The sequence below is a fragment of the Podarcis gaigeae genome (assembly GCF_964106915.1).
Source record: "Podarcis gaigeae genome assembly, chromosome: 11".
Taxonomy (NCBI): Eukaryota; Metazoa; Chordata; class Lepidosauria; order Squamata; family Lacertidae; genus Podarcis; species Podarcis gaigeae.
Window position 1 is genome coordinate 39,330,672 of NC_139687.1, and position 15,065 is coordinate 39,345,736.

At 44.0% G+C, this 15,065-nt stretch overlaps 1 protein-coding gene across 2 annotated transcripts in view; it reads right to left on the reverse strand.

The window, feature by feature from the left end:
* The window catches only part of RGS7BP (regulator of G protein signaling 7 binding protein), a 53,687-nt gene extending 40,686 nt beyond the window's left edge, over positions 1-13,001 (reverse strand). The window contains exons 1-2 of one of the 2 annotated variants that reach the window (XM_083703708.1): positions 11,967-13,001; positions 8,526-8,692 (exon numbers count right to left, since the gene is read on the reverse strand). In XM_083703708.1, coding sequence (XP_083559834.1) covers positions 8,526-8,692; positions 11,967-12,128 — 329 coding nt within the window. In that variant the 5' untranslated portion in view covers positions 12,129-13,001. Of the gene's footprint in view, positions 1-7,319; positions 7,381-8,525; positions 8,693-11,966 lie in introns of those variants that run through there. The other variant, XM_083703709.1, reaches the window with a different exon arrangement.
* Positions 13,002-15,065: the final 2,064 nt, after the last annotated feature.

Below are 15,065 nucleotides of genomic sequence, written 5' to 3' on the forward strand. Positions count from 1 at the left end.
CTGTTACTTTGACTTGTAAAAATCTCAAGTTTAATGCTGTTTTCTTTAAACATATTGGCCCGTATCCAATACTCTTGCACTAGTAGACAGGGGAGTGCTAATGTTGTGCAACAAAGGAATCCAACACTCCAGGTGCATTAGCAGAAACTCATTGCACAACAGACATGCAACCAACGGATTGTGCAACCAACTGTACAACCAAATAATCAACAACAATGCATTCTCTTGCACAGCATTCTGCTGGCACAGAACATTTCACCAAAGCAGCATGTATACTGCTGAGTGACTTTAACTTAGTACTATGCTGGATACAGCCTTTAAGCTATAAACATACTTTTCTACATTTTAATATATGTTCTCTTGTACAAGCTAATCTCAAATGAATACTGGGTGCATTTCACCCATTCATATTATATCCAATTTGTAGTATATATTTATTGCTTCTGAAGTTGCTGTATTCTTGCAGACAGGGATGGAGTCAGAGAAGCAGCAAAAAGGATTCTGAACACAGTTCATTAAACTAGATTACGCTATACATTAAATAGATGGAGAGCATAAATTCCTTGAATATAGCAGAAGCATTATTATAAAGAAATCTGACTCTATTTCCTGCACACAATGTCCTCTGGCAATAAGATGCAGTAAAATATAATAAAAAATAATAGCAAGGATACAAAAATATATGTGACAAAACTAGGAATTTATGTTTGAGAATTTCCTTTGCACTGCTGGAAAGATTCAAAATGAGATGAAATGTGTTCAGAAAGTATGTGCGAAGAGGGCAATAGTGCCAGGGCAGTGCAGGGTCAAATGCACCCAAAGCTTATTCCTTCATTCGAGCATTCAACCAGAGTTTAACATTTGCCCAAATGTGCCTCCTTTAACAGTTTCTCAGGTACATAGGAAGTACGTACCTCTCCTACCTACTTGGAATGACAATAGCTATCCAAAGCTTTGGATGGTGGCCTAAGCTGCTCTTGTGCCTTAAAAACAGTGTGATACGCAGAGATTAGCAGGGGAAGCTTTTTACAGCACTGAGACAAAAATTATCACTTTGTCACATCTGTACATCAAGCTACTTTGGCTAGCTGAAAACATTTTAAGTAATGGATACATCCATTTACTTTCATTATTAAAACCTCTTTCGGTCAGTTATTAATTCATCAAAATCACATTAGTTTTCATTACTCCCATTTGTTTTCCAGTGCTTACAATGCATAATGCACCTGTTCTTCATTGGCCTGACTTACACGTTTCCCACAAAAATGGCATTACTTTTTTAGGCATTTTACAATCGACCATGGATCACCATCCACCCAATTTCATACACATAGTACAAAGGGCTCCCATTTTATAGAATGTGAAGGGACACATTCACACAGACTAGATGCTTTGGTGAATAAAGAATACATCAAGCACATTGTCTGATCTCACTGATATATGTCTCTAAACTACCAATAGCTACCCAAGAACAAGGGAACGGACAAGGCAGGAAAACAGTGTGGAATTCACTGTCAATGCATAAAGGAATGGTAAGAGATGACTGTATGGCACCTGATTTTCACTAGACAAGGAACAGAGCATCAGAGCAATCTGAAAATGATCAGTGTTTAAGGACAAAGAATTCACAGGCAAACAAAGGCTTCATCTCCATCTTTTATATGCTTCCACAAATCCCTCTCCTTGTCACTGTGACTGGAAGGTTCAGTGTGGCAAAAAGACGCATCAGAATGTGGAACACTTTTATTAACATGTGTTTTGAGTTGAAGATTGGATTTTCACATGGTCGCTTTCCCTCATTTTCTCCCCATCTCCCAGTAATCCTCACCTGACATTTTCAGATTGATAGAGGAAAACAAACCGCTCAAAATGAGCAGCAAATGAATATATGGAATTTGGAATTCGTTTGTCTTTCCTCATCTCCAAAAGCGATACAGTAGAGTTGGGAAAAAGTTCAGGAAAGCGCAGCCAAAATGATCAAAGGCGTGCAGTGACTTGCCTATGTAGAAAGGCTACAGAATTTGGGGACTTTTTAGTTTAGCTAAAGGACAAACATGTGATGATGTGATAGAAGTTTATAAAATTATGCATGGCAAGGAGAAAGAAGATGGAGAAAGGTTTCTCCCTCTCTTTTGTAACATTAGAACTCATGGGCAGGCAATGAAGCTGAATGTTGGAATATTCAGGACAGACAGTGCTTCTGCACAAAGAATGGTTTAAGTATGGAATTCACTTCCATGGGAAGCAGTGATCCATGGGATTGGACAAATTCATGGAGGAGAGGACTATCAAGGGCTCCCAGTAATGATGGCTATGCTTGGCATCCTGTTGCTTCTGAATGCCAGTTGTTGGAAACCACAGGAGAAGAGTAATCTTGTGTTCGAATCCTGCTTGCAGGTTTCCCACAGGCATCTCATTGGTCACTGTTGTAACAGGATGCTGGACTAGATAGGCCATTGGCCTGATCCACTACTAGGCTGTTCTATACTGCACCTCTGGCATTTGTTTCATCACAAATGAAATATATTGTCCTCATTTCTTTCAATACTTCATCTGTTACCAAAGGAAAACAAACCCTACAAGACGAAAAACCACTATGACTGCCTCGAAACCAAGAAAGGAAACCAGGCATCCAATTTCTAATTCTTTTTCTAGGGAAAATTCCTGAGTTCAAAGGAAGTATGCATGTTTGGTGGCAGAGGAAGCATGCGTTACATGCAAAAGGTCCTAGATTCAATCTCTGGCATTTATCTCCAGGTAGGGTAAGAATGCCCTCTGCTGAAACCTTGGATAGGCAGCCCCTGTAGAAAACACCAAGCAAGATGGACTGTGGTTTGACTCAGTACAAGACAGCTTCCTATGTTCCTATCTGAAAGACAGAGTGCAAATGGTGTTGCTGTTTTAGGATGAGAATATCTTCCAGGACAGTCACACTAATTCAGTCACTTCAGGATCAGCTAGTGCAGTGTGGCACATTAAACAAAAGCAAGGGGCAGAGGAAGCGCAACACAATGACTCTTCCTTTTTGTTCCTTCTGTGTAACTCCCAATGATGGACAGGCACATCTCATCCACAGCAAAATGAATGTGCGCAGTAAGGGCATCCAGCTCATGCTTCTAACCACAATGTATTTCCGCCACTATTCAGACACTGCACAAGAACTGCAAAAAGAAATCCAAGACACTTTGACCTCCCTGCTTGTACATAATGCATGAAGCTGACCTTGGTTGTCTCCAGCTTCTGGTGTCTTAACAGACACTGCTGCAAGATTGCGAGTGTGTGGAGTGCACCTGTGTTTGCAAGGGAAGAAGGGAGGGACTAAACTGGACTGGGATCCACTGGTATTGAACTGGCTTCACTGCTGCCATATGACAGCATGGGGCCTGAACACTAGGCCAGCTCCAGGCTGGTATAGCAGGGCTTTGCCTCCTGCTCGTCTTCCACCCCAGCTGGAATGAGAAGCAGGGCTGCAGATGTGCTAGTTGCTACACCTCTCTGTCATGCTTCACTGCTGCTCAGCCAGGGCTACAATTGCTTTGCCCAAGGCACTGGGTGACAGATGCAGCAAACTGATGAGAACTATACAGAAATGGCAATTACCGCTATAGAAATCAATAATAAAAACCAGCACTGTGGTCAAACTACACAGGAAGACTCTACTTATTCTAATAATTATTGTGGTTGGGGTTTTTTCTCCTTTCTTTAAGGTGAGCCTAAGCATTTCAGAAAAAGGACTTCCCACTGAATATACTTTTATGAGTTTGTGGGTGCAAAACACCCTACATTCCAGATCAAGCTAGTGTTAGAATTTAATTAAGACTTGTGTGTCAGACTCCCACGTGTTAGAATCGATTGGTGCACATTAAGTTGTATGTCAGACACCTCTTTAATTCTAGGGAATCAACAAGTTTGAAAAGCTAATTAGGTCAGGCTAATTTCTTTTTGAGGTAATAGCTTGTGTGAATGGGCCATTAAGAGTACACAGGGTCAAAGGACTAAGTGTGAGATGCAAATGAATGGGCCCTCCCTCTCTCAACAGATAAAACCCAGAAGCTTAGAGCAGGGTATTAAGAGCAATGCAACAGAGATAGAAAGAGGGCTAGAGAGAGTTAGAGAGCAACGTTTAAGAGTGATGGTTGGGGCCTGCTTAAGTCCATGGCTGCTATGTCTATGGGAGAAGCCAGAACCACTTGGAGTGTCAATGCTGTGAACTCCTCCATCATAGATTGTATATACAGTGGTACCTCGGGTTACAGACACTTCAGGTTACAGACGCTTCAGGTTACAGACTCCGCTAACCCCAGAAATAGTACCTCGGGTTAAGAACTTTGCTTCAGGATGAGAACAGAAATTGCGCTGTGGCAGCGCAGCAGCAGTGAGAAGCCCCATTACCTAATGTGGTACTTCAGGTTAAGAACAGTTTCAGGTTAAGAACGGACCTCCAGAACGAAATAAGTTCTTAATCCGAGGTACCACTGTATGTGAATATAAACCATATACCATAGAGACACCACAGTCTCTGCTGTGCCTCATTTTCCAAAAGGAAACATGGACCCTGGTAAAGCGCACCTGGAATCTCGCACTGCTCAAACATTGGTGTGGCATGTAACAGTACACCGGTGTTAATCCAAAGTGCAATGTGTGGATCATCAGTCATGGATTAGGTAGTTTCAAGCCCCTCTCACTACCAGGAGCATAATGCCCATGTGATGCAATGGGATGCACTCAGTTGAGCTGCCAAAACACACATCCCAGACCCACTGTGTGCAAGCGGAAGCATTCTCCTTTTGGTCACAGTGTGGAGCCTGGCTAATACGGCACACTTTATAATTTACCCATAAATTAGAACATTCATAAATGCCTTGTCAAAGTTCTGAGCACAATCACGAGTACCCATGCAGCTCTTAAACGTTTGAGTGATGACTCAAAAAGACATTTTCTTGCCTGAAACAAGTTATGGACATTATGAGACTTAACTGCATGGGGTGTAAGGTTGCAACCCTAAATCTAATTACTACACCTAGCAGTTCGAAAGAACGTCAAAGTGCAAGTAGATAAATAGGTACCACTCCGGCAGGAAGGTAAACAACATTTCGGTGCGCTGCTCTGGTTTGCCAGAAGCGGCTTAGTCATGCTGACCACATGACCCGGAAGTTGTCTGTGGACAAACGCCAGCTCCCTCGGCCAGTAGAGTGAGATGAGCCACAACCCCAGAGTCGTCCACAACTGGACCTAACAGTCAGGGGTCCCTTTACCTTTACATCCTACTAAGCTCACTTCCTTCTGAGTAAACATGCTTAGGACTGGAACTGCAAGTCCTGTTAAAACCAAAGGAGCTTAAGCACACATATATGAAAGGAACCCAAGCAAAGCGGCAAAGGACACTCCACTTGCAGAAGGTCATAAATTTTATCCCTGGTGTCTCCAGTTAAGATTATGGGTAGAACATTGTGGAAAAGAGCTCTGCTGGAGCCCCTAGAAGGCCACTGGCAGAGTAGATAACACCAATCTAGATGGATAAATTGTCTGAAGGCAGTATAAGGCAGTTTCCGATGTTCCTATATTATATGTTCCTATTTATTTATTTTTTTAAAATCTACGTTTTTGAAGGAAGGGTGGTTGTTGTTTTTTTTTGCATCTTTTTATTGCTGCTTACTGAATTGACTGCAAATGCCTCCAGTGAATGCTCACTGAAGCAAATGGAATTGTTGCCTGTTTGTGATGATAATAATGTCTGTTTGATGATAACAGTGTATGTTTCTGCCTCCTTGGTGCTAAAACTATGAAAACTTCATCCAAACATTATGGCTATGAAGAAACATAGCATGACAGGGGTGCTCAAAATTACTCAGGCAACCTAGCGACAGGCAGAGGTTGCAAAATTTGCTTTGTTCTACCCACAAAGTAATACAAGAAACTTTGAGAATCGGGAGATGGGGGGACATGGCAAGAACTGAGCAGGAGCTAAAGCTGCCGTGGTTGGACCATTTGTAGCACTATCCAGAGTACTGCACAATGCAACTACATTGCACAGGCTGGTCAGTTTGCTTTGGGTCACTCCTTCAGGGCATGTGTCTGTAATGAGAGCATGAATGCAGCTAATGAGTATGCAAGGTAGTAATGGGAAAGAGTGCTTCTCAGTACATTCAGAGTGCTTGCTTCCAAGCACCTGAGATTGCAGGGCAAGGCTTCTAGGACAGATAACATGTTTTGTAGACGGTTGCAAGTTCTGAAACTTCCCACATTACAAATTCATTCCTTTTTCTGAATGTTCCCACAGTCTAGGAAAATACTGGTTTTCTGAATAGCATTTTCTGAATTTCTTTTTATAGTTGAGAGAAACAGCAGAGACATGAAGAGATTAATTCAAGAAGAGAAAAATGGCAATTAATTTTCCAAACAGTTAATATATCTAGATATTAAATCAGGCTTCCTCAACCTGGTACCTTCCATATATTTTTGACGGCAACTCCTACCAATCTCAGTCAGCCTGGCCAATGGCCAGTGATGATGGGAGTTGCAGTCTGGAGGGCGCCAGGTTGGGCAAGTCTGTATTAAAGACATCTGGAAGCTATTTTCCTATATGAGTTATTATATAAACTACTGCAATTGCCCATTGCTTATGCCTAATTAGCTCCAGATTCTTCTTAAAGTCTAATTTGCAGTTGCTACAGTAATGTTAACCAGTGTGGCTAACAGTTCTAAAGGGGCTTCTTCCCCTCATCTATCCAATGGTCCCTGATACATTAAAGAGCTAATCCAAAACCAAATTAGTGCAGAAGAGGAAAGACATTTGCCCATGGTCTTATTTGAGAAAATATACAAGCACAATAAAATTAATACAAATCATGCTTCTCCGAATGGTTGTGGTAGATCTTTCAATTTAGTTCACAGTGGTTTGCTTTTCACCTAATCTTCTTTCCCCAGTCATAGTTGATGTTAAGAACTAGTGTACATGATATCTGAATGGCAACTACCATGCATTTCCTGTAACTGTCACAATAATAAAACAGTGGAATAATGGGACCTGCAAATATTTTGCTTCTAGCCATTTTGTGGGCATTTGGCGCTGCAAATTAGAAACATTTTTCCCTCATTCCGAAATATATCACAGCAGTTGCACTGATTCCTCTTTACTTCTGGAATGTGACAAGATGGGGTATGTTCAGCTTCCTTCATGCCAAGCTAAGGCATGTAGAACAATTTAGTTATTAGTACCGGTGCAAATTGGGAGCGCGTTTCAAAATGTTTATCGGAAAGACCCTAACGGGCATCAAAATCTATGTATCTAGTGTACAAACTGAGTATTCACTACTTACCTGGCATAAGCTTTCAAAAGGATAGATTTTTAGCCTCCTTTTTGCAGGTGCAATTAGTACCTGTATGTTTTGATACATAAAAACGAACAGGCAAGGTAAATGAAATGTGTTCCAAATTCTGCTTGCACCTCAGATATAAAAGGTGGGCATGTAAACAAAAGCGAAGATTTTACAGATGCAAACTGTACCTGCAAGAGGGAAATGGCGTTTTCAACAGGGTATTGCTTATTGAATTTCTTTGGTATAAGTTGCTGTCTCAGCTGCAATTACCTTTCTTTCTTTCGTTCTTTGTAAAGACACACAAAAGTCCAGCTAGCCGGCAGCAAATTACATTAGCTGAGATGCCATTGTCTGGTTAGCAAAGTCTTATGAGACATGCATAGCTATGGTCTGGTAACTTTCTTCTGTGGCTTCATATTTAAAAAATCTGATCTGGAATGGCTAAAATGGAGCCACCAAGCTGTTGCTGGACTCCCAACCTGCATCAGCCTCCATCAGCAGGGCCAGTGGTCAGGACTGAAGGGAGTTGCAGATTCTTCCTACAGGTTAGCTACCACTGATCTAGCACCACTCTTTGTAGCATGTTTCTTTGCATTCATCAATTCACAGTTTAACAGTGAATTAGCATTTCCACCTACTAGTTACATGATATAGATAGATGATAGATAGATAGATAGATATAGACAGACAGACAGACAGACATTTTAAATCAGGATAGTCCCACACCAGGCTATCCCCCACTCAGTCCTGGGAACCACACTTTGTTGAACTACTTAGAATTCTGTTACAGATTTTTCAGTATCTCCTCAAAAAACACATCTAGAGTTTCTACGGGAGAAGGAATATGTTAAAAGTAGGTTAAACCCTGGCTACATTCTTTGCCACCCTCTTGTTTGGAGCCGTTTTGGATGTATGAGGAGACCAGTCATAATCAAGGCATAAAAATCACTGTAACACTCTTAAACACTGCTGTAGTCCTTTACCACTGTAGAGACCACACATTCATCTGGTCCCAAGGGGAAACTAAGGCCAAGCAGTAGATAAGCTGAGTGTGTGCAGTGAGTCAAAAGAGGAATTCAGAAGTATTCTGTGCCACCTAAATGCACCACAGCCCTCGATCATCTCTGCTGAGACTTGCACAGGATTATCAGCCATCCAGAAGCTTCTACATGTATAGAACGGGAAGAAATGGAAGAAGCCTCCTACCCAGAGATTGCTGATAGCTTTTGGTGGGCCTGATAGGCGATCTCACATCCTTTGGTTCGGTTTTTTTGCATTTCGGCACGCAGAGATGGACAACTGACCGAGACGTCCCCAATGGAAATGACCAGTTCACGGTACAGAGCCACCTGGGTGTTGAAATCCTGGACAAGCTGAAAAATAAGAATATAAATTATATGCCTATTTACTAATGAAAGGTGCTTCAGAGATAAGGACTTGTGTGTGTGTGTGTTTGTGTGTGTGTGTGTGGCTTCCCCAGCAAGAGCCTGCACTCTTGGATACTAAACAGGACCAGGCTCAGCCTCAATGATGTCATAAACAGCTAAGGATATTGTGGGATCTGCCCTCTGTACACTCAAGAGTATACATTTTCAGTAGGAAAAAAAATATCCTGCAAGCTCTAAATATTTGAAAGTGTTTTTTAAATCTTGTAGCAAGCATAAATAACAGCTTCTCTTCTCTCAGAAGCGAGGGATTATTTTATCATGAAAGAAGATAATGTTGCCAGAAATAGTTGCCTCCTTTCCCCCCACTGATTTGCAATTTACTGCCCATCTAGGGAGTGGAATGTGCCATTCATTTCTGTACTGGAGATTGCTAACTTATTGTTAAATTATTTTCCTTCTGGCTCCAACGCAGTTTTCACTAGACTCAAGAATCTGAACTTGCTGACTAATAAGAGCTATTAGAAAAGGCCCTCACCGTTTGGTATTCCTGCAAGCTCTTTGGACTGTGCAAAACAAACAAGATGGAAAAACAGATCCCTCCCCCACCTGAAATACTTCAAACCAGCATTCAACTAGCAAATTCATCTTTATGCTTCTGGAAAATCATTACAAGCTGAGCACTATCAAGACTATTATTTTGTTCAAGTGCTAATTTACTTTTAACCTTCATTTTATTTTGTGGTCATAAAATGCATTTGTTTATGATGTGAAACAAGGGAAAGCATGAACAGATTTTTCCAAAATGTCTCCTTGCGAGAGAAATAACAATATTGATCCTCCCAGGTTTGCCCAGCTTTTAACCTTAATTATCAAACTTACCATAAAACAGGGGGAAACTGCATCCCTACCAAATGCATGATGGTAACATGGATCCTAATTTCATCAAAAACCTAGATCTCAAAGCCAAATGTTGGGCCATAATCTCAAATTGCATTATCAAAACAGTTTTGCTCCTACTGCACAAATCACTGCTGCTATTAGCACATAACTAAAAGACAGCTCATATTATCTAGTAGTAATTTTGGCTTTTTACTTTTTTTTTTACAAGGAATTACTATAAAGAGGGATAATCCACCCAGTATGTTCAGGCTCCAAGGTATTATTGTGCAGAAGCGTTGTGGAGTGAAAATTAATCTTCCATGTCTTTTCTTTCCAGCCTAAAAATCCACTGGACTGTCACAAATATGTATTTGACAGATCGCCCAAGCTAGGATTCGGCAATGCTATCCCCTAAAGCTCTTCTGTGAAGCTTCCAGGGCCTTGGTAAAGTCCTGTGAATTCCAGCTTTTATTTGTAATCAAGTTTAAGTTACCAGCCCTCATCGTTGCATAAATAAGTTTGCAAAGTGCAAGGATTAAGAAGAAATCTGCTAGACTGAAACAAGGATGCTGCTAAAAGTAGGTTCAAATTAATTTCTTTTCAGAGCTCAATCCATAAACTGAAAAGTCAATGATCAATTCAAGTTTTTCACGATGGAGTATATAAAAAAAATTAAGAATACGATCGCGAAACAATCTGGGAGTAAGCCCTACTGAATTTAATGGCACTTACTCTTAGTAAACATGCAAAGGATTGGAGTAAGAATGCTTCAATGTAAATTCAACTGTCCCACCAAATGACACTAGGATAGATCTTGAAAAGTGTACACAAATTGTACTAATTACATGTATCTCATGTATCTACATTAGCTTAAATTAGGCCTCTTAGACCTTTGTGCTGAACAGAGGTGCTCATAATAATAATAATAACTACAGGCCCAGTAAATATCTGAATTGGACACTTTCAACAGAGCTACCAGGAATTTGCATTAAGTACTCTAAACAGAAGACAGATGTGCTTCCTACATGGCTACATAACGTATCTGGTACCAACACAGTCCACATCCGACACAAAAGAGGTCTACTAATGGGTCCAGGCTATTTGGGCCACCTGTCAAGGTAAGAGCTCCCAAATTCCCCTTGCTCATCTGCGAAAAAGCAAGCCTTCTCTAGCTCTATTTCAACTTCCATGACTTGTTACAAGTTCAAGGTTTAAGAGAAACTAAAGGCTTAAGTGTAACCCTACACATTTACTCAAAAGTACGTCCTGCTGTTTTCAACAGAACTTATTGCCAGGTAACGTGTATACAGGATTACAGCCTTACAACCACTTATGAAAGGCTTCATTTCTAGTTTATGTCAGTGTCTGCTTTGACACACTTTGTTGAAAATTATTCTCCTTACGTTCAGTAAAACAGGGAAAAAAGAAGACCCACCCAAAATGGCATAGTATAAGACAGCTATATAAAAGGGGGCAGTTAAAAACCTAGGGCATTCCCCCTCACCAGTAACATAAGGTCTAGAACAGCCTAGCACTGAGGTCTAGGCTGTGCATACACAAAACACTTTCCTTTAAAAATAGCAGCAGCAGCAGCTTTGCCATACCCAGTCGAGGGGGGCAATTCTGATCTGCTCAAAAGGAAACTAGTTTATGAGATTGCAGTAGTCAGCAGCTGTTTATCCAGTTGCGGGGAGTTTTCAGAGCAGTTCATTAGCACTGAGATTTGGCCAGATTCACTTCGGGCTGGTCTTGGGAGGCTTGCAAACAGAATTCAGCAGATATTTGTGTCAGATCAGTTAGCACAGTTGCGCGGGATACAAGGAAGCATATTCTTCCCCCCGCTGCACACACGAATACACGCTTCCTGTGTAGTTCCTACAACACGCAGCTAACTCCTGGGCTGGGATTTTGCCTGCGCTTGAGTTACAGGTGCTTAGTCCGGTTTTTTGCAGCCTCGGGTGCACTGAATGCACGGAGTCCACAGTATTCCCTCCACATCACAGGAGATTGTTTCTTCGACGATCCAACCCTGGCTCCTAACCCCATTCTCCCTCCTCCTTCCCTTCCCGCCAGACATCAACAGAAACGTTTGCCCGAGCGCCAGCAAGATCCCAGTACGCCTCCCCTCTTTCTCCATGTCGTCTGTACGTCGCCTGTCTTTTAAGTCGCGACGACTTCACGGGGGGGGGGGAGAGAAAAGGGTGTCAACTCCAATACGTACTGCAGTTTTTACAAATAGTGCAACTGCACGTGATCAGAATAGACAAGGCGAAAAAGGAAAAAAAAAGTGGAGGGGGGGAGAGGAGTGGTCCCTATCACGAACAAGCCAAATGCATTCAAAAAGAAACGGGGGGGGGGGGAGCCGTTGCGTTTTACCCACCATCTTGCAGTCATCCAGGGCTAGTCTCTGGGTCTTGGGGGCGCCCTCCGAGGCGCTGCCTCTGCGCTCACCGTCCCTGCTGTGCAGCGGCGTTTTGCTGATCTGGAAGATCGAGCCCGCGGACCTGGGGCGCTTTTTGCGCCCATTCGGTGCAGAACTCATTCATACACATCCACTAAGCTGCTGCTGCTACGCGGATCCCAGCCCGGGCGGGCACAGGCTTTCCAGCACGCCGGCCCCCAAGCGCCGCTGGCGGCGGCGGCGCGTCGTCGTCGACGATGAGCCCGACGAGGGACCCAGAACCGCTGGGGCTCTTGTGGTTCGCCCTCGGCTGCCGCTTCACAGGCGCGAGGGCTGCTGCGGGTCCTGGGCGCCTTCCGCTTGCAGGGGAGCAGCCGGGTACGCGGTCGCCGCGCCTCGTTGCAGCATCGCTCTCCTCCGGCTACAGCAGCGAGGTCAGCGCGGGGGATGCTAAGCAACTTCTTCCCTTCGGCAGCAGCATTTCAATCCCTGGAGCAATCGCGGAGCCTGCTTGCCTCCTTCCTGGTCTCCTGCGCCGCCGCCTCCTCTTCCCCGCCGCGATTTCCAGGCAGAGTAAGAAATCCGAGGGCGCTTCTTGGCGCAAGCGGCGCTTCCATTCAGGAGCGCAGCAGCCTCTCTCCCGTCTCGTCCCTAAGCCCTGCGCCGCTGCCCGCGAGCCGCTTCTTTGTGTCCTCCGCGCCCAGCTTCTGGCTCGCCGACTCCCTCCCTCCGCGCCGCAACAGCCGCGCCAGAGCAGAGACGGAGCGGGTGCATGTGTGCGTGTGTATAGGAGCCGGAGTTGGGCGCGCGCAGGCGCACGCCGAGAGGTGGGCCGCTTCGTTTTCCCTTGGCTCGAATTGCTCGGCTCTAATCGCTCGCCTTAAGCCCGTCTCCGGAAGAAGGCTCCCTTGGCCAACGATCCCCAGGGCGAAACCCTGCGGGAGGGTTTGCAGAGAGAGAGGATTGGGCTGGCTCTCCAGATTATTGTGTGCCTGATTTGGCGCTACTCAAACGCAGGCGGAACTCGCCCCCCCCCCATCCCCAGCGCCATCCCCCAACGGTCCTTCGTAACCCTGGGAATCAAAACAGGAAAAGGTTTGAAAATGGGCCCTTGCAAATTTGATATCAGTTTTGGGACTGCGCTTCATGACAGGACATCACAACAAGCCACTTCTGGCAGTACGCAAGGCGCTGTGACCCATTATTTCACATTCTCTCCCCCTCCCCCTCCGCTCCTCCATTCTGCCTTCTATCGCAAAGATGTAGATTTATGTCAACCTGTGTGCCATCTGGATCATGGGGTGCCACGGGCAAAAGGACAGGTGCTTTGCAGAAAGACGTGTTGACCACAGATTGGTCAAGATTACTCATGCAAAGGAGTCAGCCCCACTCCAAGGAATGCATGCAGGAACCAGACCCATTCATGCTGGATCTGAAACCAGCCATAATACAAAGTATGGATAGCACTTGGGGGCAGGGCGAGTTACTGGTTGGGTAGCCTTACACACATGGGTGTCGCAGCAGGTGAAAATTTTAAATTATACCCCTTTTCGTTTCGCAGCGTACACATACCTTTTCTGTAGCCACTTGCAAATACAATAGAATTTTTGTTCTATCAAGACAAAATCATTACATCTGTAATGCACCAGTTGTTGTTGTTGTTTGTTGTTTAGTCGTTTAGTCGTGTCCGACTCTTCGTGACCCCATGGACCAGAGAACGCCAGGCACCTCTGTCCTCCACTGCCTCCCGCAGTTTGGTCAAACTCATGCTGGTAACCTCAAAAACACTATCCAACCATCTCGTCCTCTGTCGTCCCCTTCTCCTTGTGCCCTCCATCTTTCCCAACATCAGGGTCTTTTCCAGGGAGTCTTCTCTTCTCATGAGGTGGCCAAAGTACTGGAGTCTCAGCTTCACAATCTGTCCTTCCAGTGAGCACTCCGGGTTGATTTCGTTCAGTATGGAGAGGTTTGATCTTCTTGCAGTCCATGGGACTCTCAAGAGTCTCCTCCAGCACCATAATTCAAAAGCATCAATTCTTCGGCGATCAGCCTTCTTTATGGTCCAGCTCTCACTTCCATACATCACCACTGGGAAAACCATAGCTTTAACTATACGAACCTTTGTTGGCAAGGTGATGTCTCTACTTCTCAAGATGCTGTCTAGGCTTGTCATTGCCCTTCTCCCAAGAAGCAGGCGTCTTTTAATTTCGTGGCTGCTGTCACCATCTGCAGTGATCATTGAGCCCAAGAAAGTAAAATCTCTCACTACCTCCATTTCTTCCCCTTCTATTTGCCAGGAGGTGATGGGACCAGTGGCCATGATCTTCGTTTTTTTGATGTTGAGCTTCAGACCATATTTTGCGCTCTCCTCTTTCACCCTCATTAAAAGGTTCTTTAATTCCTCCTCACTTTCTGCCATCAAGGTTGTGTCATCTGCATATCTGAGGTTGTTGATATTTCTTCCGGCAATCTTAATTCCGGCTAGGGATTCATCCAGCCCAGCCTTTCGCATGATGAATTCTGCATATAAGTTAAATAAGCAGGGAGACAAAATACAGCCTTGTCGTACTCCTTTCCCAATTTTGAACCAATCAGTTGTTCCATATCCAGTTCTAACTGTAGCTTCTTGTCCCACATAGAGATTTCTCAGGAGACAGATGGGGTGATCTGGCACTCCCATTTCTTTAAGAACTTGCCATAGTTTGCCGTGGTCGACACAGTCAAAGGCTTTTGCATAGTCAATGAAGCAGAAGTAGATGTCTTTCTGGAACTCTCTAGCTTTCTCCATAATCCAGCGCATGTTTGCAATTTGGTCTCTGGTTCCTCTGCCTCTTCTAAATCCAGCTTGCACTTCTGGGAGTTCTCGGTCCACATACTGCTTGAGCCTTCCTTGTAGAATTTTAAGCATAACCTTGCTAGCGTGTGAAATGAGTGCAATTGTGCGGTAGTTGGAGCATTCTTTGGCACTGCCCTTCTTTGGGATTGGGATGTAGACTGATCTTCTCCAATCTTCTGGCCACTGCTGAGTTTTCCAAACTTGCTGGCATATTGAGTGTAGCACCTTAACAGCATCATCTT